At 41.0% G+C, this 22,774-nt stretch overlaps 2 protein-coding genes across 5 annotated transcripts; both read left to right on the forward strand.

Moving 5' to 3' along the window:
* Positions 1-434: 434 nt before the first annotated feature.
* On the forward strand, positions 435-8,783 carry LOC147305586 (synaptophysin-like). Of its 4 annotated transcripts, none has more exons than XM_086277579.1 (8): positions 435-623; positions 3,133-3,198; positions 5,040-5,164; positions 5,449-5,647; positions 5,720-5,911; positions 7,032-7,286; positions 7,548-7,628; positions 8,132-8,783. In XM_086277579.1, the coding sequence occupies exons 1-7, from the start codon at positions 522-524 to the stop codon at positions 7,611-7,613; spliced, it is 1,005 nt and encodes a 334-aa protein (XP_086133705.1). In that variant the 5' UTR covers positions 435-521; the 3' UTR covers positions 7,614-7,628; positions 8,132-8,783. The 4 variants fall into 4 exon arrangements, with proteins under 4 accessions (XP_086133705.1, XP_086133706.1, XP_086133708.1 ...); XM_086277580.1 differs by having other exon boundaries at positions 8,150-8,783; XM_086277582.1 differs by having other exon boundaries at positions 438-623; positions 7,032-7,247; positions 8,150-8,783.
* Positions 8,784-11,177: 2,394 nt separating this feature from the next.
* On the forward strand, positions 11,178-20,621 carry pcsk1nl (proprotein convertase subtilisin/kexin type 1 inhibitor, like). Its single transcript, XM_086277438.1, has 5 exons — positions 11,178-11,331; positions 16,622-16,877; positions 17,162-17,405; positions 17,483-17,590; positions 19,648-20,621. Exons 1-5 carry the CDS (start codon positions 11,278-11,280, stop codon positions 20,048-20,050), a joined length of 1,065 nt encoding a protein of 354 aa, XP_086133564.1. The 5' UTR covers positions 11,178-11,277; the 3' UTR covers positions 20,051-20,621.
* The last annotated feature ends 2,153 nt before the right edge of the window (positions 20,622-22,774 follow it).

The following is a 22,774-nucleotide window of genomic DNA, read 5'->3' on the forward strand; positions in this document are numbered from 1 at the left end:
GCAAAGGGTGAGACAACATCATTTTAAAGTCTATGGATTAATAGTGGGATGCCACTCAGGTTCATCATGTGAATAAAGTTCACTGACTGAATATTTTATTATTTGTTGATGAACAGGTCGAGCCTAAAGCACTGTTATATTGAATTTTTGATTTTTCGATCTAAATGTTTTTTGGATACTACAATAGTTAATCCCTCTGATTAAGTTGCTTTTTAAAGTAACACTGTAATGTGAGGTTGGTGAGACAAGGCAGAATATGTTTGAAAACGGAACCGTCCATTAATGTTAACTGCACGGCACATTATGATTTTAAAGTGTGATCCTAGAAACGCCCCTGCTGAGCAGTATCACTGCATCACAGAAAAAATCAGAATAAAAGGAAAACTCTGATCAACGCTTGCAAAAACACAGAACTGTTTAGGGGGTTGGGGGGGGCACTGTATCCAGCATCAATTCCCGAAGACGGCCACACCCACATTACATCCTGCATACTGGAGAACTACACCGACTAATGATACAGCATGGTTGCACCGAAAACCAACACCCAAGGAGTCGCTCCGAAGCCAAACCAATGGAAAACCCCGTTACCCGACACCAGGGATCTGGAGAAAGCAGTGAATACGGTCAGTGTGCTCATTTATGGAAACAAAAAACTGGATTACTGGTAAAAAAAAAAAAAAAAAAAAACCTACACGACGGAAGAAAGGAGCTGCGTTCAAGACGGAAATGTGCCAACTTGGGCATGACAGGAAGAAAATAAAACGATTAAAGATATAACGACCTTTTTCTGTTTGTTTTTTTTAACCTGATTTTCTTTCAAAGGCACTGATTCGAGACTTCGTGTAAACGAACAGACAAAACACGATTATATTTCTTTCTTCTAACAATCAAAAGCTTTTATCCAAATTGATCATGATAAATTATCAAGTAAAGAAGCTTAAGGTGTGATTTAATGATGCATTCAGGATTTTGCTGAAGCTTTCAAGGTAAACAATTGTAAGCCGGATCATTGACCGCGGTGATGCGCAATTAAGCTCCCATCTTTCATGCTGTGCTTATATATATATATATATATATATATATATATATAGATAGATAGATAGTAACGTTCGCAAGCTCTCGAGCACCAGACGGTTTGTTCTCACCACGGTTTATTGAGGAGGTACAGAAAAACGGGCCGTTAATCCCGAGGATTGTCCTCCGGTACAACTCACTCCCCAGCTCCCTAACAACAACAACAAGAGCCCCCTCCCATTCCTGCACACACTCAATGACTTCCTGCAGCACAACCAAATCACGTATCTTAAAAAAAAAAAAACTGACATTGAAACAAATAAAAACAAAATGAAAACTAAACCTTTTCAGACAATAAAACTAAGCTGATGTTTAAAGAAATCCAGTCTAAGAGAGGTGATTTCAGTGACTTTGAGCGTTGCATGGTTGTTGGTGTGAGCCACGTTGGTATTTCAGAAATTGCTGATCTGCTGGGACTTTGACACACGGATATTTCTAAGGTTTACAGACAACAATCTTAAAAAAGGGAGAAAACATCCAGTGAGAGGCGGTTCACTGTGGTAAAAAGCCTTGTTGGTGGCAGAGGTCAGAGGAGAATGACCAGGACGCTTTAAGCTGATAGAAAGGCGACAGGAACTCACATGACTGCTCATTACGTCCAACCAACCAGTCCAAGCAGCGCAGTCACAGTGACTATTAATGGAGGCCATCCTCTGCGTCACACTGGATGTTCATATTCCTAAGGTGGTCGTGTGTGTGGGCACCTTACAAGAAGTCCACTATGTGTTTAAGTCACGGTTTTCTCTCGGGGACCAAAGCCTAACATTTTTATGCAGTACAGATGAACTGAATGAATTTCCTTATGAACTGAATTTTAGCTGCAGGTGTTTCTTCGTCATGTGACACTATGCTGGTTAAAATAGACGCTTTTCTGAACAGTTTCGATGGATGCTGGGGAGCACATTACCGGTACTTTCTGACCTCGCTCCCGGTCATTTGTGCAGAATGACCATGAACTGTTGACGTCAACTATGCAACAATTTGTTTTTGTGCTTTATAGAGAAGTTAGGAGAGCATGTGGAGTATATGAGGTACTCATACTGTGATGTCTGTGTTTGTGATATATGTAGAAGCTGGTGGCCCCCGCCATCCAACCCATCGGCCCCCACCTCCTCTTTGAGTTACACCTTTGCTTCATTGTCGCTGTGTTTGTTTTTATGACAAATATACACTGAATAATATAAAGACTGGAATTAATACTCAGTTATATTCAACCCAAAATTTTAGGTCTGGTGGCCCTGCACCTCATTTACACCATATTTAATCTATATTTACACTATATACTTTGCGTATGTGCACAAACCCTATGATTTGTGCTAAGGGTTCTTTCTGCAGCACTGAAGGTCCCAAAGAGCATAGAAGTCTACATCAACCATAAGAAGAAGGACTCTCCCTCCTATGGTGTCTCTTATGAATGCCCGGCCAATTTTAGTGATCAGGGTAGAAGGACATTTATCGGGGAGGGATGGTCCCTCAAACAGAGCTCCTGCAGTGCTCTGAGGAGAGAGGAGAACCTTCCAGAAGGACAACAATTTCTGCAGCACTCCACCAATCAGCCCTGTATGGTCGAGTGGCCAGCTGGAAACCACTCCTCAATAAAAGGCGCATGACAGCCCACCTGGAGTTTGTCAAAATGCACCTGAAGGACTCTCAGACCATGAGAAACAAAACTCTTTGGTCTGATGAGATAAAGATTGAACTGTCTGGAGGAAACCAGGCACGGCTCATCACCTGGCCACTACCATCCCTTTTATTTTTTTAATTTGATCTTAAGGTGAGTCTACAGGTGCCCAGCTGGACCAAGTTTATCATTTTGACCCTACATCTGGAATGTAAACAGATGCTGGGTCTTGAAAACGAGAAGAGTTTGAATGAACTAACTGAAAGCTTTTATAAAAATGTGTTTTGTTTTTGTCATTTTTGTTATTGACTCTGATGATCTGACGTCCCTGAATAAACGTGCACGTGAACAGTGGGTCATTAGTCTTTCTGTTTTTCACCATGCTGCTAAAATGAAAATATTTTACCTGCTGCTTTTTTTTATCTGTCTGTCTGCAGCTGGTGACCCGAGGTCGGTTTGGGGTGCTGAAGGTTCCTCTGGGCTTCGTTAAGGTCCTACAATGGGTGAGTCCATCAGACCAACAGCTGCACCACAAAAACTGCAACCACAGCACGGATGTGTAACTGAGTTCACGTTGATGTTTAAAGCTCGGAAACATCATAGGCAGAATTTAATAATTCACCATACGGGAAAGCACGAGTATCATCATATGAAGAGTTTATGCACATCTGCATAACACAGGACTTTGGACACACACATGAAATACACTTTTATGGTCTATATCAATATATTCTTAGTTTGTTGTAGAATTCTGAATGCCGCTTTTATGATGCAGGTTTTAATGAGCGAGCTTACTTGTTACACAGAAACTGTAGATTCCAGCACACAGCAGGGGGCGCTGTAGGGAGAGGGTGGTGGCTTTAAACGTTTTCTTACTCTTCTTCTATGGAAAAGACACCGGTTCACTGCAGATTCAGATAACTTTGTATAAATTTAAGGGGGGAAACTTGACAGTATTTTAAATAATTTAACTTAGTAACTTAATGGTGCGCTGATGTCTTTTTGCAGACTCTGTAGATCTTCCTGCTACCAGTGTTTTTTAATTGGACTCTTTTTCTTCTAAACTCTTTATAAACTGCAAATGAGGAGGATTCAATTCAATTTTATTTATATAAATCACAACAACAGTCGCCTGAAGGCGCTTTATATTGTACAATAATACATACAGAGAAAACCCCAGCAATCATATGACCCCCTATAGGCAAGCACTTTGGTGACAGTGGGAAGGAAAAACTCCCTTTTAACAGGAAGAAACCTCTGAGGCGGGGCCATCTGCCACAACTGGCTGGTGTGAGAGAAGGAAGACAGGATAAAAAGAGAAACCCAACCTACAGTACAGCCTTTATAAGCTGCATCATATTAAAGAAGTGCTGTGCTGTGCAAAAGTCTTGAGCCACCCACATTTCTTGTAGTTCTCCTGGCCTCTCCCGTTTTTCTTTGAACATTGCATTGTTTCCCCTTACCTGACCATTTTCAGAGGAATGGGGTTTTTTTTGTTTTAAACTAATTAACACATAAATATGAATCATTCAAGCATACAAATGCACTCAACACAAGGGATGAATCAGTGTTGTATCTATGCGTAGCACAAAACTTTATTTTAAACTGCATCTTTAGGCAGTTTGATGCTTGCAGCTTGTCGAAAAAACACGTTTGTTCCAGTTTCTTTTGTTGAATCTACAAGAAAATTCCAAAGTAAAGTTTGACTAACTAAAATTTGGATTTTTGCACCAACTGCTAAAAGGCCAATTGTCACAATAATGTCAGAGATTCTTCAGTATTCAGATTTTAATTTGTCGCATTGCCAGAGGTTTTCTTTTCCACTGTAGGAGCTGAATTAATTTGTCAAAAGTACAAAAGCCCTGGGTGACACTCTGACGCAACTTGTTGTTATGAACTGAAGACACACAATAGACAAAATGGAAAAAACAACAGGCTAAAATAAAGAAGATTTAATGGGATTGTTCCTTCAGTGAGCACGCCTACAATCCGTGCATCAGTTATTATAGTTTTGATGCATTTTATTTATACGTTTAGTGTCACTGTTAGTTTTAGTCTTTTTAATTATTTTTAATTTTTAATTATTATCGGAAAGTAAGTATTCCAATAAAAACACAGAACGTTTTGTAGTGGGATTAAGATTATGTGTCTTTCTGCTCCTTTTTGAACATGTTATCATGATTGTTATGTTTGTTATATGATTTTAACATGTTTAAAATAAAGCCTTTTTAGTACAAAAGTAAAAATGAAATGCAGAGGCCTACTGCAGTTCAGGCTCACCTGAGCCCGCTCTGACTGTGAGCTGTTTCCACAGCTTGTGATGTGTTGTTGCTCTTTCTTCCAGTTCTTCGCCATCTTCGCCTTCTCCACCTGTGGCAGTTATTCCGGGATGTTCAAGATTGCGGTGGAGTGCAAGAGCTGGGTGCAGAGCGACCTGAGTATAGAGGTGGAGTTTGAGTATCCCTTCAGGTCAGAACAAAAAACTCTGTGAACTCTGAAACTGACTTTGACCTATTTAAAATTCTTTCAAATAGTATTTAGAGGATGCAGCACTATCCTGGTTCATTTAAATGATATCGGTCAGCCCTCCTGGGTGTTTTTTGTCTCTTTAGTGGTTCTTCAAAGCTTTGAGGTGTTTTGGGCTCATTCTGAACATCAAAGCTCTGAAGTTATTATCTGCGTGTTAGTTATTGTTTATCACTTTGGTGAAAGATCACCTTCACTAACAGGGAAACTTTAAACTCCTCTGTCAGACTCCACCAGGAGTATTTTGATGCCCCCACCTGTAAGTCTGAGTATAAAGAACGGGTTTTCCTGACTGGCGACTACTCCTCCTCGGCCGAATTCTTTGTCACCATCGGCGTCTTCGCCTTCCTGTACTCTATGGCGGCTCTCAGCATTTACGTCTTCTTCTTTGAAAAGTACAAGGAGAACAACAAGGGCCCACTGATCGTAAGTACAGCCACCCGACTTCCCAGCTGACCTCTGAAAACCCTGCCTCACTCCGTCTTTGTGCCGTTTCAGGACCTGGGAGTCACCGGAGTGTTTGCCTTCATGTGGCTGGTGAGTTCGGCAGCCTGGGCCAAAGGTCTGTCCAACGTGAAGACTGCGACCAACCCGGATGAAGTCATCACTATGATCAACGCCTGTGAAGAGGATGAGAACAGATGCCGTGAAGTCCACGACCCGGTTATGTCAGGATTGAACACCTCTGTGGTAAGACTTTCACTGGGCCTGGGCACAGCTCTGATCATCATCAGGACGGGGGAACTTAGAACTTACTGGTCCCAACACTGGAGAGTCAGTACTGACCAATAAAGCACAGAATATTACTGAGAAACATCCAAAACAAAGAAGCCACAATTTTCAAATGTGATTCATTAACTAAACTGCAATTATTGAACTGAAAATATCAAAATGGTTAATAAATGAGGATCAAGCTTTCCTTGCACACGCTGCCAAAACCGATGTAAACTGATCAGCAGAGATCTTCTGACACACCCTCCTTACATTCTCCTGACGCCACCGACAATCACAAATGAAGGACAAGCTTATTGCTGACATTTATGTACGATTTTACTTCACTATTATAAAGAGACAGAAAAAGTGAGATGGCTTAGTGTCAGGTAGACAGACCTGTAAATTACTCCATGTCCAGGGTGCATAGCAAGAAAATATGCTGACATGGCAAAACCCTTGCTAGATCAGAGTAGCTGGTAATGTTGACTGTGGCATCATTAGACTAATCTCTGAAAATATGTTACATTTACTTATTTCAGCTAATGTTTGTACTAAAGAAAGGAGCTTTGAGGCTCAAATATCTGTGCATCCAAAAACATCCGAGTGTGACACACAATTTGTCTTTTAATGCGACCACACACTGAAGAACTGGTGGTCCTACCTGTCACTCAGTGTGGCCTCAGTCCCGATCATTCATACTTTGAAGCCATAATATAATTTAAAACAATGATACTTCTTTTTAACTCCTCCCCAGTAACATTTATAAAAGGTTAAACTGGCTATGTAAACACGATATTTTCTACTGCAAAGGTGTTTTAACATGGAAGTCTGTTGGGATTGACTAGTTTCTGGAGTGGGCTTCAAGTGGCTATTAGAGAAGCTGCAACTCTAGGAACAAAAATCTGAATAAATTTGAATTTGAGAACTTTGGAACGTTCTTCGTTAAGATGTTTCATAATGTCCCATAATTTCATTGTGCTTGTACAATGACAATAAAAGGTTTTTCTATTCTATTCTTCTATTCTGTGTTGATAAAGTTTTGAATCTACATCTAAACGGAGACTCCAGGGTTGACCTTCACTGTCTCCCATCTCAGGCATTTGGTTTCATTAACCTGGTCCTGTGGGCGGGAAACCTCTGGTTCATCTATAGGGAGACGGGCATCATCACTGACTCCGTGTTGGCTCCGCCTCCTCAGGAGAAACCTGCTGCACCTGATGCCCACGTCAAGCAGGGGGCCAACGAACAAGAAACATACACCAACAAACAGGCAGGCCACTCACCTGACTGCAGCCAGGAGGGATATCCCCAGGTGAGAAGACAATGCTCAGGAAACAAAATGCTGCAGCAGGTAAACGCACACCTGAAGGTCTGTGACTAGATGATGTGATGCTAGTTAATCAAAGATTGATTAGCTAGCTACCTTTGACTGCATTGTTGCCACAAGGGGTCGCTCTGCATGTTTTATTTTGGCTCCTGATGACTTGCCCGAAATCCAAACATTTCATTGTTACAGCCATCAGTTAAGTAAATAAACCGAACTAATGAAAATAATGATTAGTTACAGGCTGAATATGTCCTGGTTTTTGTTTTGTTTTCTTGCCTCCTCCAGGACGTGCAGTACAGTCAGGGCTCCAACCAGCAGGGGGCGCCGACTTCCTTCTCCAATCACATGTGAGCTGTGAGGAAGAGGGTGAGTCAGTGAAGTATGTTTAGTATATTTTACATGTGGCACTATATAGAGTATAGCACTTTGAATTCATTTCTTCTTGATTAATCAGTAACTTGATTCTTGTTAAAAAACAAAAACAAAAAAACACGAACTAGAGCATCCACACACCCGCTGTAGCACTAAAAGAATAAAACTTGATTTTAAGAGTTTAGTGTTATCCTGTCTACTGTTTGGAACCAGAAGTTTTCATGTTTGAACTAAAAGGTGGAGTGCAAAGGTATCAACTAGCTAGCATAATAGGTTAGCAAGCTGCATCCAGAGACAGTTAAATATGCCTAGTATCGTGTTCGTGTGGTGTTTATTCTTGTACAAATATATGTTCATTCAAATCATGCTGATGCAAAATATTTAATCTTTTTTTTTTGCTTAATGATGCTTTTTTTGAATTCCCTGACGCAAAACATTCAAACTTTTTAGGTCATGATAATTTGAGAAGTTGCTCTTATATGAGAAAATGTCTCCAGTTTGTTTCTCTGTCACAGGAAGCGTCGTAACAAGCCAACAGTGAGCCACCTGCAATCTACCCACAATGCAACACTCCATGGAGATCGATGAGGAAAAAGAGGTTTAGATGTTTACCATAACAAACTGATGTATAAATGATTAATAAAAGCTAACCACCAAGACATCCATAACAAATAGTAACCTGTAACCAGTGACAGTGCTGATAGGACTCACACACATTAATCAGTTGTATTGAATAGATCACTTTGAACAAATATATAACACATACTGAACTACTTCTTATTTAGTGCTAATCTGCCCTATCCACTGTTACATGACCTGCTATATGGTGTATATCTATATGATAATGGTGTTCTGCCTGCTTATTATCTGAATGTATCTGCAGTCTATATGGTTACTGAATCGTATATGAACATGAACTCACTGACAATCATATTAGACTTTTGCAAGAGCATTTATGCTTTGTAACCAACACTTTGCATTTGTTTTGTGCACAGTTTAAAACGTGTTTTTAAACGGTAGAAGGATGGATCCAGAATCTTGAATGAGTTTTAATGGTGTAATAAAAGAAAGTTTGACACATTTAAAAACAAGCTTTTGTGCTCTCTTTGTTTAGTCGGCTGTTTGTGGAAGTTCAATAAACTGATCTGTTATGAACTCTGCTCTTCTCTGGTTGTCATTTTTGAGTTTTAAACTTCTTTTCGACAAAAGTTTAAAGAATGAATCTGAGTTGAAGGTGGTTTCTACCAGGAGGAAGTGAGAGTGGCCCAGAGGTCGATGATCCAGAGGGGATCAGAGCATCCGCCTCAGAGTGCTGGGTGGTGCGTGTTTTTCAGAAAAATGGATGAGATTTTGCGGCGACAGGGATTTGGGATATTGTATATGTTTTGTTCATATGTAGAATGATGTGGCTGTCAGTAGAAAATGTCCAAACAAAATGTCAACTATTGTGATTAAATAAGAGAAATCGTTTTGAGAAGAGAATGTAGTTTGAAACCTGGCCAAACGCCATAGTGCCGCACCCACTAGAGCAGGGGTGTCAAACTCCAGGCCTCGAGGGCCGGTGTCCCGCAGGTTTTAGATCTCACCCTGGGTCAACACACCTGAATCAAATGATTAGTTCATTACCAGGCTTCTGGAGAACTTCAAGACATGTTGAGGTGGTTATTTACCTTTAAATCAGCTGTGTTGTATCAAGGACACATCTAAAACCTGCAGGACACCGGCCCTCGAGGCCTGGAGTTCAACACCTGTGCACTAGAGCGTCTGGCAAAAAATCTTTGCCAAATCAAACGAGTCGTCAAAAATCAGCCTGTCAGGCCCGGGCTGGCAACAAATGCCTTTGGCGCTGTTGGCCTACAGGGTGTCAATGAAAACTGTGCTGCTGTTAGCCAAAGACAAAGGAAAGAGGAGAGGGGGCATGTTAGGAGGCAGTGAGAGAGAAAGAAAGGTGAGAGCAGGGATTTTAAATGTTGATGCTTGAAGTCAAATGGCTAATGTTGAATGCTGAAAGAGAGGAATTCTGGAGTAACTGGATGAAGTGGTAGAGAAAGGGTTAAAGGAACAGAGGTAATGAGGTCATCATCATCAAGAAGAAAAGGAGAGTGAAGGCAAAGACCAGGCTTAAATGATGAAAGCTGAAGACGGAAGAATTTGGCGACAGTTCAGGGAAAAGACTGAGTGTTAGTGACGAGTTACTAGACAACTGAGAAAGTACAGCTGATGTGGTGAGAGAAACTGCCAAGAAGGTGTTCGGTGTATGCAAGAGGGCAGGAAGACTTGGTGGTGGAATGAGGAAGTACGGAAAGTGATGGAGGTGTAGAGGTCGAGCTGCAAAAGGATGTGAGCCAGGTTAGAGTGGTTAAGGATAGAGATGGAAGTGAATAGAGTGAGCTGAGAGGTTGTAAGGAATACTATGATGTGCTCAAGATTGAAGAAAATGAGAGAGGAGAAGTAATAGCAGAAAGTCAATGAATCTGGAATCTCAGAGGATTATTAGAGGAGGACGTGAGGGCAGCTGTAAAAAGGATGAAGATTGTGCTATAAAAACCCGGAGCAGGAAGTGTTTCTGTTAAAAGCTTCCTCCGTGGCTTTCTGCCCTTTGACAGGATCTCAGTTATTGGCTATAAATCTTCAGATGGATGTTCCAGTCAGCGAGCTGTTTTGGAGTGTTGCTGCTTTTCTTTTACGTTTGTTTTTATTTGTCTTCCAATCAAATGTTTCTGTGAAAAAAAGTGATCCTTCCTCTTCTTTTTCTTCTTCTTGGGTCAGTCTTCTCGTCTCCATCGGTGCATCTTTTGGTTCTTCTGTGTTTAGTCTGTTGTGTCCTTCTCTTCATCCTTAGCAACTTCCATATATCCTTCTCTCCTTGTTATGGAAATACATACTTCTTTGCTTTGGTTCTTATATTACCTGTTCCTTATCTCCTCGTTTATTTAATTCCTTATCTCTGTAGCTACTTCTTCCACACTATTTCTTATTTCTTTCCCTCGTCATGCCGCCCCTTATGTCCTAATCTTAATCCTTGCCCCTTTTTGTTTTATACACTTTATATCCTTTTCTCCTCGTGTCCTTTTCCCATTTTCCTCCCTCACCCCCTCTTTCCTATTTCTTGCATTCCCTTGTGTACTGATTTTCTTACTTGTCCCATTTCTTATTACCTTCCTTATCTTATTTATTTCCACTTTTTACATTTGTTTTCTCCTCCGTTGTTCCTTTGCCTCATTTCTGAAATTTTATTCCCATATTTTATTTCCTTGTGTCCACATCGACCTCCTTACTTCAACTCCTTCCTTATGCCCTTACAGCCAAACTTATCTCTTTTTATGAACTTATCGCTTTCTGTGTCTTCTTATCTCCTTCCTTATGTCCTTCAATTATTTTTTTCTCCCACCTTATTCACTCCCATAATTCTTGGTTCTTCCATTTTTCATCACATCCTATTTTGTCCTCTGTCTTCTGTTATTATCTTATTCCATCTCAAAAGCTCTCCCTGTCGCCTCCTTCTCTTTCCTTTCTCCTCTCGCCTTCTGTCCTGAGTCATCGCTCCTCCCTCTCTCTGTTCCCTCCCCCCTTCCTCCCTTTTATCAGAGGAGTGTCTGCATCCTGCCTCAGTGTGTGTTTGTGTGTGTGCTCGGCCTGTAGCATGGCGTCTCTCGGCCTCCTGCTGCTCAGCACTGCTCTGATCCACACCACTCAGGTAAGGACGAGTCCCACCGACGGCACACACACATACAGAGAGAGAGAGAGCATGTTTACATATGTGTCGCATGTGTGTTTATCCAGCCATTCATCTCCACGGTGCTGCATCATCACGGTAACCTGACACTGATGCAAAACAATGTCACTGCTGTTTATCTTCTACCTGTCAGCACACACACACACACACACACACACACACACACACACACACACATCTGTATGTGTGCCTGTCTTCTGTTTTCTATTTCATTGATTAGGTATTGATTAACAGATGAGGGAAATCAGTGCAGAGAAACTGAGATGTTGTGAGGCTGCGGCATCTACGTGAAGATCAAACTGAGTTTTAGATGTTCGGAGAGAACCAGAACCAGGTCAGAACCAGGTCAGAACCAGGTCCAGGGTCTGCGTTTGGACCCTCAGATGCATCATTTCACCGTGGGTCCTCTCAAAGATAGCAGGACAATCATGAGTCTATTTTTGTGTGTGGATGTGGTGTGTGAGTGAGTGAGTGTGTGTGTGTGTGTGTGTGTGTGTGTGTGTGTGTGTGTGTGTGTGTGTGTGTGTGTGTGTGTGTGTTTGTGTGTGTGGGTAGCTGCTGTGTCAGGAAGAACATTTCGTTTCAGCTGCTGTCACCATAGCGACAGGAGACGGTTACCCACAGCAACACGGCCGTAGATTACACAGGATACAGCAGGTCTCCTGACACATAATGACTGCTCAGCGTGTGTGTGTGTGTGTGTGTGTGTGTGTGTGTGTGTGTGTGTGTGTGTGTGTGTGTGTGTGTGTGTGCACTGCTGTTCATTATTTGTGAGGACAGGGTTCGCTTCCCTGAGCATACAGACCTAAATGACTGAGCGATAATAGAGATGAGGTTTATTGTCTCTGAGGGAAAATTTATATTTGGTCTCACGGCGCTGTGACAATAAAGTTATGTAATCTTTATTCAGTATGTGCACAACAACACAACTGCACCTGTACTGCACACAGTGCTCACTTTGTTACCGAGGTTTAGACACTGACATCATCATCCTGGACTTTAATTTTTAAACATGTTGTAAAAGACTCACCGACAGATCCTGGCGTGGCGGTCTGTAGGTGATAAGCAGCTGTGTGCTGTCACCCGGGGGGAGTGTAAAACATGTACGGAACAGCTTACAACATGGGCTGCTCTTGTTCATGTCCTTGCTTTTGGTGCTCCTTCAGCTTAGAGAACAAATGTTGTTTACAAAGAACATCCTGAGCAAACCGTCAGTTCTCTGCTTTTACCTGCCCTTTTTCAATCTGACCTTTTCATGCTTATGATAAAGTGCTGCCATTCTCTTTACTGGTCTAGTCCAACAGCGTTCGACCTGTGCATAATGTCATGCGCTGTTAACTTTTTTGGGACTTATGGTCCCATTATGGTGTCCGTTTACATACCTGTTTGGCTACACAGACATATAGGTTGTGGGAATTCAACCAGCACGTTGATCGACATCAGTAACGTTATAGATACGTAGCTTCTATCTAACTACTACAGGGTAACGACTGAAAACAACACATACTGCTTAACCTTACTTCTGCTGAGACCCCTCACTTCCAGATAAATATGAGGGTTGTGATAATAAAGCTTGATTTTGTGTAAAAACAGTTAAAGAGTGGCTTATTTTGCCCATCTCCAGCATGACACATCTGCATGATTCAGTCCAAATTAATTCTTTTTGAACCTTTTACTGGGTCTTTATGCTGCCCATTAGTTCATCCTGTCTGACACAAGATCTTTTCGCTCCTCTCCCATTAAAAGCTTCTTCCTTCTTACTGTAGCGCCACAGAAATATGAAAAATATGATGATTCTTTCAGAGCTCAGGTTTCTTGGTTGCTTCACTTCCATGAGGAACAAAGTGACTTTCACAGTCATGATGAGTACCACAGACAGACAGAGCATAACTCTGAAACAAATGCATCTCATTAGAAATATGACTTTCTTTTTAAGGGTTGCGTGATCAGGTATCCAGGCAACCGAGAAACCTGAGCGCTGAAAAAACATCTAATACTATTTTAACCCAAACCATGATCTTTGTAATTCTAACCAGGTAAAGCTAACAAACCAGCAGGTCAGAATAAAAATAAACAGCAAATAAAAATGCGACCTCGGTCAGCTCACAGAGACGGTGTATTTTCATTGGATCATTGGATTGTGGGAACTATAGACTCTCCTGGCGCCCCTGCAGCCACCTAACATGGAATTATTTTGCTCTTTAACTTTGGAAGAACTTCACTTTTCTTTATAATCACGTTTCACCCATAGATGATTGTGGATTCAGGGTGTGAAAGATGGATGCAAGTGTCTTAAACATGCATTCTTTCCAATAGCCAGCAGGGGGAGACTCTTCAGGTCTCAAACCTCAGACTGGTTGTATTAAGTATATGTGAAATTGGACCTTTGCTTCATTGGTTTGTGACCTCAGTAAACATTGTCCTTGTGCGTTTATGATCTCAGTTAAGGCTTATTTATTGGTGTCAAATGGTAGGATAAAGCAGGGTGTAATTTGGACACCTGCCTCTTCTTTGGGAAGTTACGATGCTATGAGCTATCATCTTCCATGAAAATGGAATATCTGAGCAGAATCCATAACACATCTGCTGGACCTGTGTTTTTCCATACGGTGCTCAGTTCAGTCTGGAAAACGGTGAAAGATCATGATATGATGTGAAAATGTGGACATTTTGGCTTAATATGACTAAATTCTCCCTCCGTGCTGCACAGAAAGCAAAGAAAAGCTCTTTTTTAGGTTTTTATGCTGATGTTTTAATCTCCCAGAGCGCCGTGTCAGAGCTGCTCTAACGTTTGCAGAAAATACTGGATCCCACAGTGAGTCAGAGAGTTATTCTCCTCAGAGGGCTCATTACCTCCTCCTCCTTCATCTCTTCATCACGCCGCTGTCTCACCATCACACAGAGCCACAGATACAACCCTCCTCCTCTCCGGAATAAGCTGCTCTGCTGCAGGCGGAGACATATTATCATTGTAAATCAGTGTTAGTTCGAGAACTCTGACACATCTCGGCTAGAAATTAAAGCTGCTGCAGCAGGATGAACCCGGATCTGTCTGCTGCGATCGCCTGGCATGGAAGATTTAATCATCTCACAGTCAAAGCGACAGCTTCTTTCATGTGAAAGAAGCTGTTGAAGCATTTTTCTCTCATGCTTCCATTAATCCTGAGCAAAGATTGCTCGCAGCCTATTCAGACTCTTCATACTGAGGAGCAGTTTTAGGTACTTTACCCATGAGTCGCTCTATATCAGCGCAGATGCACTGATGTGTAACTGTCACTTAAGCATTAAACGTCACATCTGCCAACATATGTCTCCCAATGACGAGGATTAGCACATTTCATTCAGACACTTATGACAGAAAGATGCCTGCCTAGATTTAAGCAGAAGAGTTTAATTAGAGGTGATCATTTGGTTCATCATTCACTGAAAATAAGAGATGCACAGGAACTGGGAAGTGAAAAGTAAATATCCCCTTGGAGCCTAGAGGTTGATGCCAGGGGTGGAGGAGTGGAAACACCAGGTGGTGCTGCAGAATATATTACCAAATTTGGATGGCGTGTTCAGTACAAGCATGTTTGTGTGAGATGTAGCACAGATGTTTTTTAAAAATAGTAGATTTAAAGAATGTTTTATTTCTTAGTAAATGGTGGATATTTGTATGAAGCATGGTTAAAATTTGAAATAATGAAGTCAGAGCATGAAAAATGATCCCTGTGAGCCAAAGGCTCAGACTCCAGACTGCTCTAAATGCTCTGCCTTTTCCCCAGATGACACCACTGATATGGGATATCTCTAATATAGCTGTCTCCGACACAGCTCTGACTATGAGCACAGATGTTTGGGAGGGGCAGCAATCAGAAGAAAACTGGATAAAAGCACAGGAGAAATGAACTAAAACCAATATAAGATGAATGATTATGGTGGCAAAGCTACTGTAATTGAGTATGAGAAGAAAAATATGGAGCTGTGAATCTGCAAGCTAGGTTCACCGTTATTACCACAAAGCCTTATTTATTATTAGCATAATTAGTTGAAAGCAGCTCAAAGAGCTTTTCACAGCAACGTGGTGGTGAGATCCATCTCAGTTGCACATCTAAGTGGTAACTGGAGTATTAATTGCGATGTGAATACTAAATAGAAGAACAATAATTTCTCAGTGCAATCATACAGCCAGCACTGCTGCTGAGTCACCGTAAGTGCAGCTCACTGATTAATATCACCGTGGTCTGAGAGGCTGATATAAATGCGATCACCCCGAGGCCTCAGACAGCTCATCGATAACCCTCTCGGCTGTCTTTCATCACTGCATCAGTCCTCCTCGGTCTCACACACACTCACTTAGGAACAGAAACTGCTGCGTCACATCTGTTCTCACACCTTTCCTTCCTTCTGTGAACATTTCGACACTTTGTGGAGAGGGAAAGTTAGCTTTCTATCATCCGCTCATTGGTTAAATCAAGATGAAAAGGAATTATTCTCTCTTAAGTAAGAATCTCATTGAAAGCAAATCAACCACAGGGAAATCGAACTCCTGACCTTCAGCACTAATGAATATTGAGTTAACTAACCGATTAACACTTTAAGGAGACTGCTTCAAAGATTTATAATGTTGACATCCAGGCACATGGAGAGAAGTCAGTTCACAACACAAGGACATGATTACATGTATACATGCATATTTTTTGTGGCTCTCTGATCACAGCTAGTTCATATCAGTGGTGCTACATCAAAGGAAAAGCTCTGTTTGCAATAACCTGATCAATATTTCTTGCTTTGTAAGACACAATCTGAAAGGACCGTAACCATGGAAACAACATCAAGATCTGTACGTCCTTGGTGCAGTTTTGCAGGGGACACAACGCTAATGTTTCAACCTCGTTTGCTTGGTGGGTGCTGCACGGATCAATATCGGGCACTCTGTTTTTCAGCTTCCACGTGCTCTGTATGCCGATGATGTTGACATGTTCACATATGGAGGAAAGAAGCTGAGCAATTAGCTGTTAATCTGCCACATATAATGGAAAAAGTTTCAAATTAGCTCAAGTGAAAGGCAAGTATTTATGTTGGTGGTGATTATTTCATACCTTATTTAATATCGTATCTACCTGCTCAGTTACTGGAAAGGGAAATTAGCTACTCGCTAAATCTGACAGAAGGCATCTGTTCTTTCATGAGATGGATTTTATTTTTAATCCCTGAGAATAAAAATTTAAGCTTATCTAAGCTGTAACTTCTGGTCTGTCTCCCTCAGTCTCTACCTGCAGCTCGTGCTGGGGGCCACGGCCTGGATGTGTCAGTGGGTGGAGTCAGACGCCAGCGCAGAGACCTCCCTAACATGCTGCCTTATGAAGATCAGATGATGTCATATCCTGCCATGCAGGGAGGAGGCAGGGCCAATGACCTGTACTACCAATCAGATGACTGGAGGGGGAGGGGCTTGGACCAGGCACTGCAGCGATTGGTGGAGAGAGACCAGAGGAAGGAGCAGGAAGAGGAGCAGCGAGCGGGTTAGGAAACTTTAATCCTTTCTTTTATGTTTTTCTTGAGATTTTCATTTTCAGGGAAACTTTGTTTACTTTTTTTAGTGTTTTACATATGAACAAAAATTCTGACTTTGTTCTAGAAATGTTCATTAATTTATTGGTAAAAATACAATATTTTGTCTTTGTTTCCTCACATCACTTCAATTATTTCCATTGTAAACGTTTCTCCGTATCAGTTTATCATCAGTATATTTATTTAGGCGAAATTAAAACCAACTTCTAAGTACACCAATCAAATATGTCCACAGCCTACCTGGCAGCTCTGCTCCGCCTACTGAGCGAGGCAGAGAGCGCAGGACTGGTCGGTCCAGGTGACGTGGAAGTGGTCGAGGAGGAGGAGGATGAGGAGGATGATCAGGGCCCCACAAGGGACTTCCAGGGTCCTGCTCCTGCAGACTACGATGAGACTGGAAGGGGGATGAGCATGGGGAGGCCCCGGGCCGCCTGGTGGGGCCTTGTGGAGCCCCAGCTTGCTCAGGCCCTGCTTGACAGGTAAATTTTAGTTTCATGCTGAGAATCTGTAGGAGACAGAAAAAGTAATCAATAATAATAAAGCATGATTTTCTCAGGATGGATCCCCGGCTCGCTCAGACGCTGCTGGAAAGAGCGAAACAGGAGAGACGTCAGCAGGCTGGACGAGTCGCATCAGGACTGAGCCGAGACCAGGAAACCCTGAGGTGAGCTCACCAATCTGTTAATGGATAAACGATGGATCAGTCCGCTCCACCTGCAGCTCTACAGAGTTCTTTTTTAAAATTCAGTCCACTGTAACTGTGAGTTTAATTATTAAATGAAAGTACTTTGAAAAGAAAGTTAAGAAATGGAGAGAAAGAATCAGAATATATTAAAACAATGTGAACAAAGTTTTAATTTAGCATGACTAATTACAGAATGAATGAGTTTTCTCTGAATGAAAGTTTTCCACCCTAAAATATTGAAATGTTTTGATTATTTTTAAGAGACATCTATATTTGTGTCCTCCTCTATTCACATATTAACACTTATTGAGAACATCCAAAGGTTTACAGGGAAACAGGGTTTCAAAGTGCTTTACAGAGACATTAAAAATCCAAAACAAATAAAAAGCATGATTTAAGATGGGAAAAAAGAAAGAAAGGAACAGTAGATAAAATCAGTAGTTAAAATGTAACTTTTGAAATTTAAGCTTAAAAGTAAAACAGTGCTTTACAGGATTTGGTGCTTTAGTCAAATGCAGCTGAGAACAGGTGAGTCTTCAACCTGGATTTAAATAAACTGAGTGTTTCAGCTGATCTGAGGCTTTCTGGGAGTTTGTTCCAGATATAAGGAGCATAAAAGCTGAATGCAGCTTCTCCGTGTCTGGTTCTGACTCTAGGAACTGATAAAAGACCGGATCCAGATGACCTGAGGGATCTGGAAGGTTCATATTGGGTCAGGAGGTCACTGATGTATTTTGGTCCTAAACCATTCAGAGCTTTATAGACCAGCATCAGGACTTTAAAGTCTATCCTCTGACGGACAGGCAGCCAGTGTAAAGACCTCAGAGCTGGACTGATGTGGTCCACTTTTTTGGTCTTAGTGAGGACTCGACCAGCAGAGTTCTAAATGAGCTGTAGATGTCTGACTGATTTTTTAGGTAGACCTGTAAAGATGCTGTTACAGTAATCAAGCCTACTAAAGATGAATGCATGGACTAGTTTTTCCAGGTCCTGTTGAGACATCAGATCTTTTATCCTTGATATATTCTTGAGGTGATAGTAAGCTGACTTTGTTATTGTCTTAATGTGTTTTTCTAAGTTTAGGTCTGCATCCATCACTACACCCAAATTTCTCGCCTGGTTTGTGGTTTTTAGATGTATAGATTGAAGTTCTCTGGTGACCTGTAATCGTTTTTCTTTGGCACCAAAGACTATTACTTCAGTTTGTTTTTGTTTAGCTGGAGAAAATTGTGGCACAACCAGTCATTAATTTCCTCAGTGCATTTACCAACAGCCTGTACAGGGCCTCGGTCTCCTGGTGACATTGTGATATATATTTGTGTGTCATCTGCATAGCTGTGATAGTTTATTTTGTTGTTCTTTATAATCTGTGCCAGTGGGAGCATGTAAATGTTAAACAGAGGGGGTCCCAAGATGGAACCTTGGGGAACTCCACATGTGATCCTTGTCTGCTCAGATGTGAAGTTACCTTTTGATACAAAGTATTTCCTGTTTTCTAAGTATGTTTTGAACCAGTTTAGATTGGTCCTAAACTGCACTGCTCTCTAAAAGACACACTTTGAAAACTAACTTAAAACATGATGCACGTAGCGCTGAATTATGTTAATCTCTATGATATTTAGTAGATATTGTTTATTTTTATTTTTAGTACATCAGGGACTGACTGTGACAATCCAGAGGATGTATTTCGTGTTTTTCAATCTTTTTTTTTTTTTTTGACACACGTCAAGGCAAAAAGCAAAAAAATCTAAAGGCACACTTTGACTTCCCTGAAGACCATTTGGGAACTAATATCAGAAATGTTATTATTAATTATGTGTCTTCATTTGACTTGTTTCAGTTTTATACTTATTAGAAAATGTAAAACTGAACTTAATGATCCAATGATGTGCCCACAGCTGCTGAACCACCGACTCTTTATTTTATGATGTAAATTAATAGTATGATTTATTAATAAATTGCTTACTTATTTTGTTTAATAATATTATCAATAATAATAATAATAAATTCAAGATGGCCATGTATTCCCTCCTTAGGCGGATGGTTGCTGGGATACTCTCCAGCATCGGTCCTAACGGTGCCTCGGTCGCCTCCTCTGGTCGCAGAGCGAAGAGGGACCTGTCAGCGAAAGCGCCTGAGCCTGTTAGCTCCGCCCACAGAAGAACCCGCCGTTCTCTTGACGATCTGGCTCCCCCTTCACCTAGCAACGACCCTCCCCTCCTCAGGGTGAAGAGGCTGGAGGATTACGACGGAGAGGAGCAAGGAGAGAAGCTGCACCCCCAGGTGGTCGGGCTGCAGAGGATGAAACGCATCGACACTACGTCAACAGGTGACGCAGAGGAACTGAATCATGGGAGTCGTAGGCGCCGGAGGAGAGCTGCTCTGAACTACGACCCACAAATATTGGTTGATCAGATTCTGGAGTACATGAGGGAGTAAGGAGTAGAGAAAAGAGTATACGTTGTCATTCAGGTTTTTATTTGTGCATCTTTTTCATTTGTTCCTGCTGCTTTCGTGAACATTTATCAAGTTGTTTGTTGTAAAAATGAGGAGAAATGTCAAACAGATGGAAAAGGATAAAACGGTTCCGTTTGTGCGAGTCTTTAAAACACTACATTTCCCATGAGCCTCAGCAGGCATTGTTCCAGCACATTCAATGAACCAAAATCTAAAAATTCACCGGAATCAAATTTGTGAAAAGAAACTTCTTTCTCAAGCTCTCCGATTGGCTGATAATCTACTGCAATGGTCTCTGGGGCTTGTAGTTAGACTCTTCATTACTGTAATGTGGTTACATTGTTACAGGTTCGCCATTAAATCGAGCTTCTTTCCTTCAAAAAAGATGGAGAGATGGTGGAAAGTGGTAATAACCTTGGCAATGGCTCATCAGCTATGTGATCAATACGTTCTCGTTGTGTTCCTGTACTTCAGCTTGTGATGATTCGTCTGTCTGTGGTGAAATTTTGATTCATGTCACACTCAGAAATAAAGTCGGTAAAGTCGACCTTCACTGCCGCCTGCTGTCTGTTTTTGTTCCCACCAAAGACGGACGTATCCTGTGGTTGTCGAAAGGGAGAACAGTGTAGGACCTGTAATTGTTCTAATGGCCAGCAGGGGGAGTCTGATCTGCTTGCAAAACAGTCCGATTGTGTTGAGGTCTATGGGAAAATTACCCTACATCTTCTTTAAACTTTAACCTCACTATTCAGTCGTCTGGTGAGTTTATAGGTTGAGATGGCAGTTTCGGATCTTATCTGATAAAAAAAAAAATCTTGTTCATTTAATCAATTATGGGTCACATTGGTGTGAAAAAATGACACTTTTATCACAGTCTTCACACCCCAAGTACTCTGAATTTAAGTTAATAAATATGAAACAATCATTCTGACTTAACTGTTTGAAATATATACACAAAACAGTTTGGCTATAATATCATTAAAACAAACAGCACATCTTTTTGATTATTCTGTTTCAGGTAAGTAAATTAACTAGGTTAAGTCTTTCCCAACTTTGTTCATCAAACCTTTGGAGGTCCAGATCACATAATTTTCAACTTCCCATTTCTGGGAAAAGTCAAATCCAGGGTACAGAAATAACTCATTCCACTTAACAGCTTTGTTACATTTTAATAAAACATTGAAACAGAAAAACTTTTGAATCATTCCAAAAAACAGTTTTCCAATAAACACATGTCTGGTCTATGGGGGAAAAAAATAAGTTAAACTGAATCTAATAAAGACACAGCATAATCTCATTAACAACAAAAACATTTTAAACACAGAAGGGAACACATTTATTCATGTACCTTACAGGTCAAAGGTCATGCTGACAGCAAACACTAATGCTCTCCATCAGTTTTATCTCTGTGGTTAGCTGAGCTTAGCACAAAGAACCGCGCTGCATCTGAAATCCCATACCCAACTCTAACCTACTCCCGTACAGACACTCAGTATGTGTGACAGTATGTCATTCACATGTGTGTTTATGCCTACCAAAGTGAACTCTTACAGGTTTATATACACACTCGTGTGCATGAATGTCATGGTAATTTGGGGCTTTTATTTACTTCTTTAAGCTGCTCTTTTTACAGGGTGGGATGATTGTCCAGCATACATCTTTAAAGATTAAAGAAAATGTTCTTAATTCAAAAAGTATAGATACAGGCTCAAATAGTAACAAACACTTAAAAGATTTTATATAATCTTCATCAACCTACTAAAAGAAACTTGAGAAGCCGTAGTCAAGGATGTTACAATGTTCAGGAACAACCCAAGAGCCTCAAGCCTGCCATGGACTAGAAACTGGTACGCCAACATCACTGTCCACAGTGGAGTAAGTTTTACATTGCCGTGGACTGAGAGGCTACCTACCAAGAAAGAAACCCCCACCCAAAATCAACACCTTCAAGCTCCTCTGAAAGTTGCTGCTGATCAAACAGACAAATTTTATGGTCAGATGACACAAAGATTGAGCTATATGGCAACAATGATAAGGGATATATGTCTGGAGGAGCAATAGTGAGGCTTTCAAACCTAAGAACACTGTACCACCTGTGCTCTGGGGCTGTTTTGCTGCCAGTGGTACTAGAATAATGAAGAATTGCCATTTCAAAATGATTGACTTGGACACAGCTGGACATTCTAGCAAACACACAACAAAACTGGCTTTGGGATGGATAAAGCAGACTAACATTAAGGTCCCAACCAATATATATGAACGATTGGTCAACTATGAGCCTGTATGACTCTGTAGATTAGGGAAAAACAATAAATAAATTCAAACTTATGTTTTAACAGTCATTAAAGACGTATGCTGTATGATCATTTGATGAAACGAACATTTCAAAGAAATTATTACAGATGAGCGTATATAAACTTCTGACCTCGACTGCTCATTTACATTGAGACTGAATGGTTATTGCACAAGTTGTTGGTTAGTAAATAATTTAGATTTTATCCTAATGAATAGATTATTTCAGATGCAGCGCTTAAGCGTGTTAGCTAGAAAGGGAATCAAAGAGGTTTAGTTGACTAAAGAAGCTAGCTAGACATGAAGGGTAATGTATACTAACAATCCATCTAGTACTATTAATCCTGTAGGAGCACTTTATTCATTTAAACACCTTAAGCTAACACAAATCTAAATGAACTCGTAGCTAACTCA

Source organism: Aulonocara sp. 'chitande type north' Nkhata Bay, linkage group LG20, assembly GCF_057382095.1.
Source record: "Aulonocara sp. 'chitande type north' Nkhata Bay isolate Kocher_YH1m ecotype deep benthic linkage group LG20, A_spYH_male_GT1.1, whole genome shotgun sequence".
NCBI lineage: Eukaryota > Metazoa > Chordata > Actinopteri > Cichliformes > Cichlidae > Aulonocara > Aulonocara sp. 'chitande type north' Nkhata Bay.

What these genes read in the sequence shown, in the direction of transcription:
- LOC147305586 (XM_086277579.1), top strand. Translation starts at nt 522, where the DNA reads ATGGTTGCACCGAAAACCAACACCCAAGGAGTCGCTCCGAAGCCAAAC. An exon ending in TGGAGAAAGCAGTGAATACG is followed by an intron (nt 624 to 3,132) that starts GTCAGTGTGCTC and finishes GTCTGTCTGCAG; the next exon opens with CTGGTGACCCGAGGTCGGTT. An exon ending in TCGTTAAGGTCCTACAATGG is followed by an intron (nt 3,199 to 5,039) that starts GTGAGTCCATCA and finishes TCTTTCTTCCAG; the next exon opens with TTCTTCGCCATCTTCGCCTT.
- pcsk1nl (XM_086277438.1), top strand. Translation starts at nt 11,278, where the DNA reads ATGGCGTCTCTCGGCCTCCTGCTGCTCAGCACTGCTCTGATCCACACC. An exon ending in CTCTGATCCACACCACTCAG is followed by an intron (nt 11,332 to 16,621) that starts GTAAGGACGAGT and finishes TGTCTCCCTCAG; the next exon opens with TCTCTACCTGCAGCTCGTGC. An exon ending in GCTCAGGCCCTGCTTGACAG is followed by an intron (nt 17,406 to 17,482) that starts GTAAATTTTAGT and finishes TGATTTTCTCAG; the next exon opens with GATGGATCCCCGGCTCGCTC.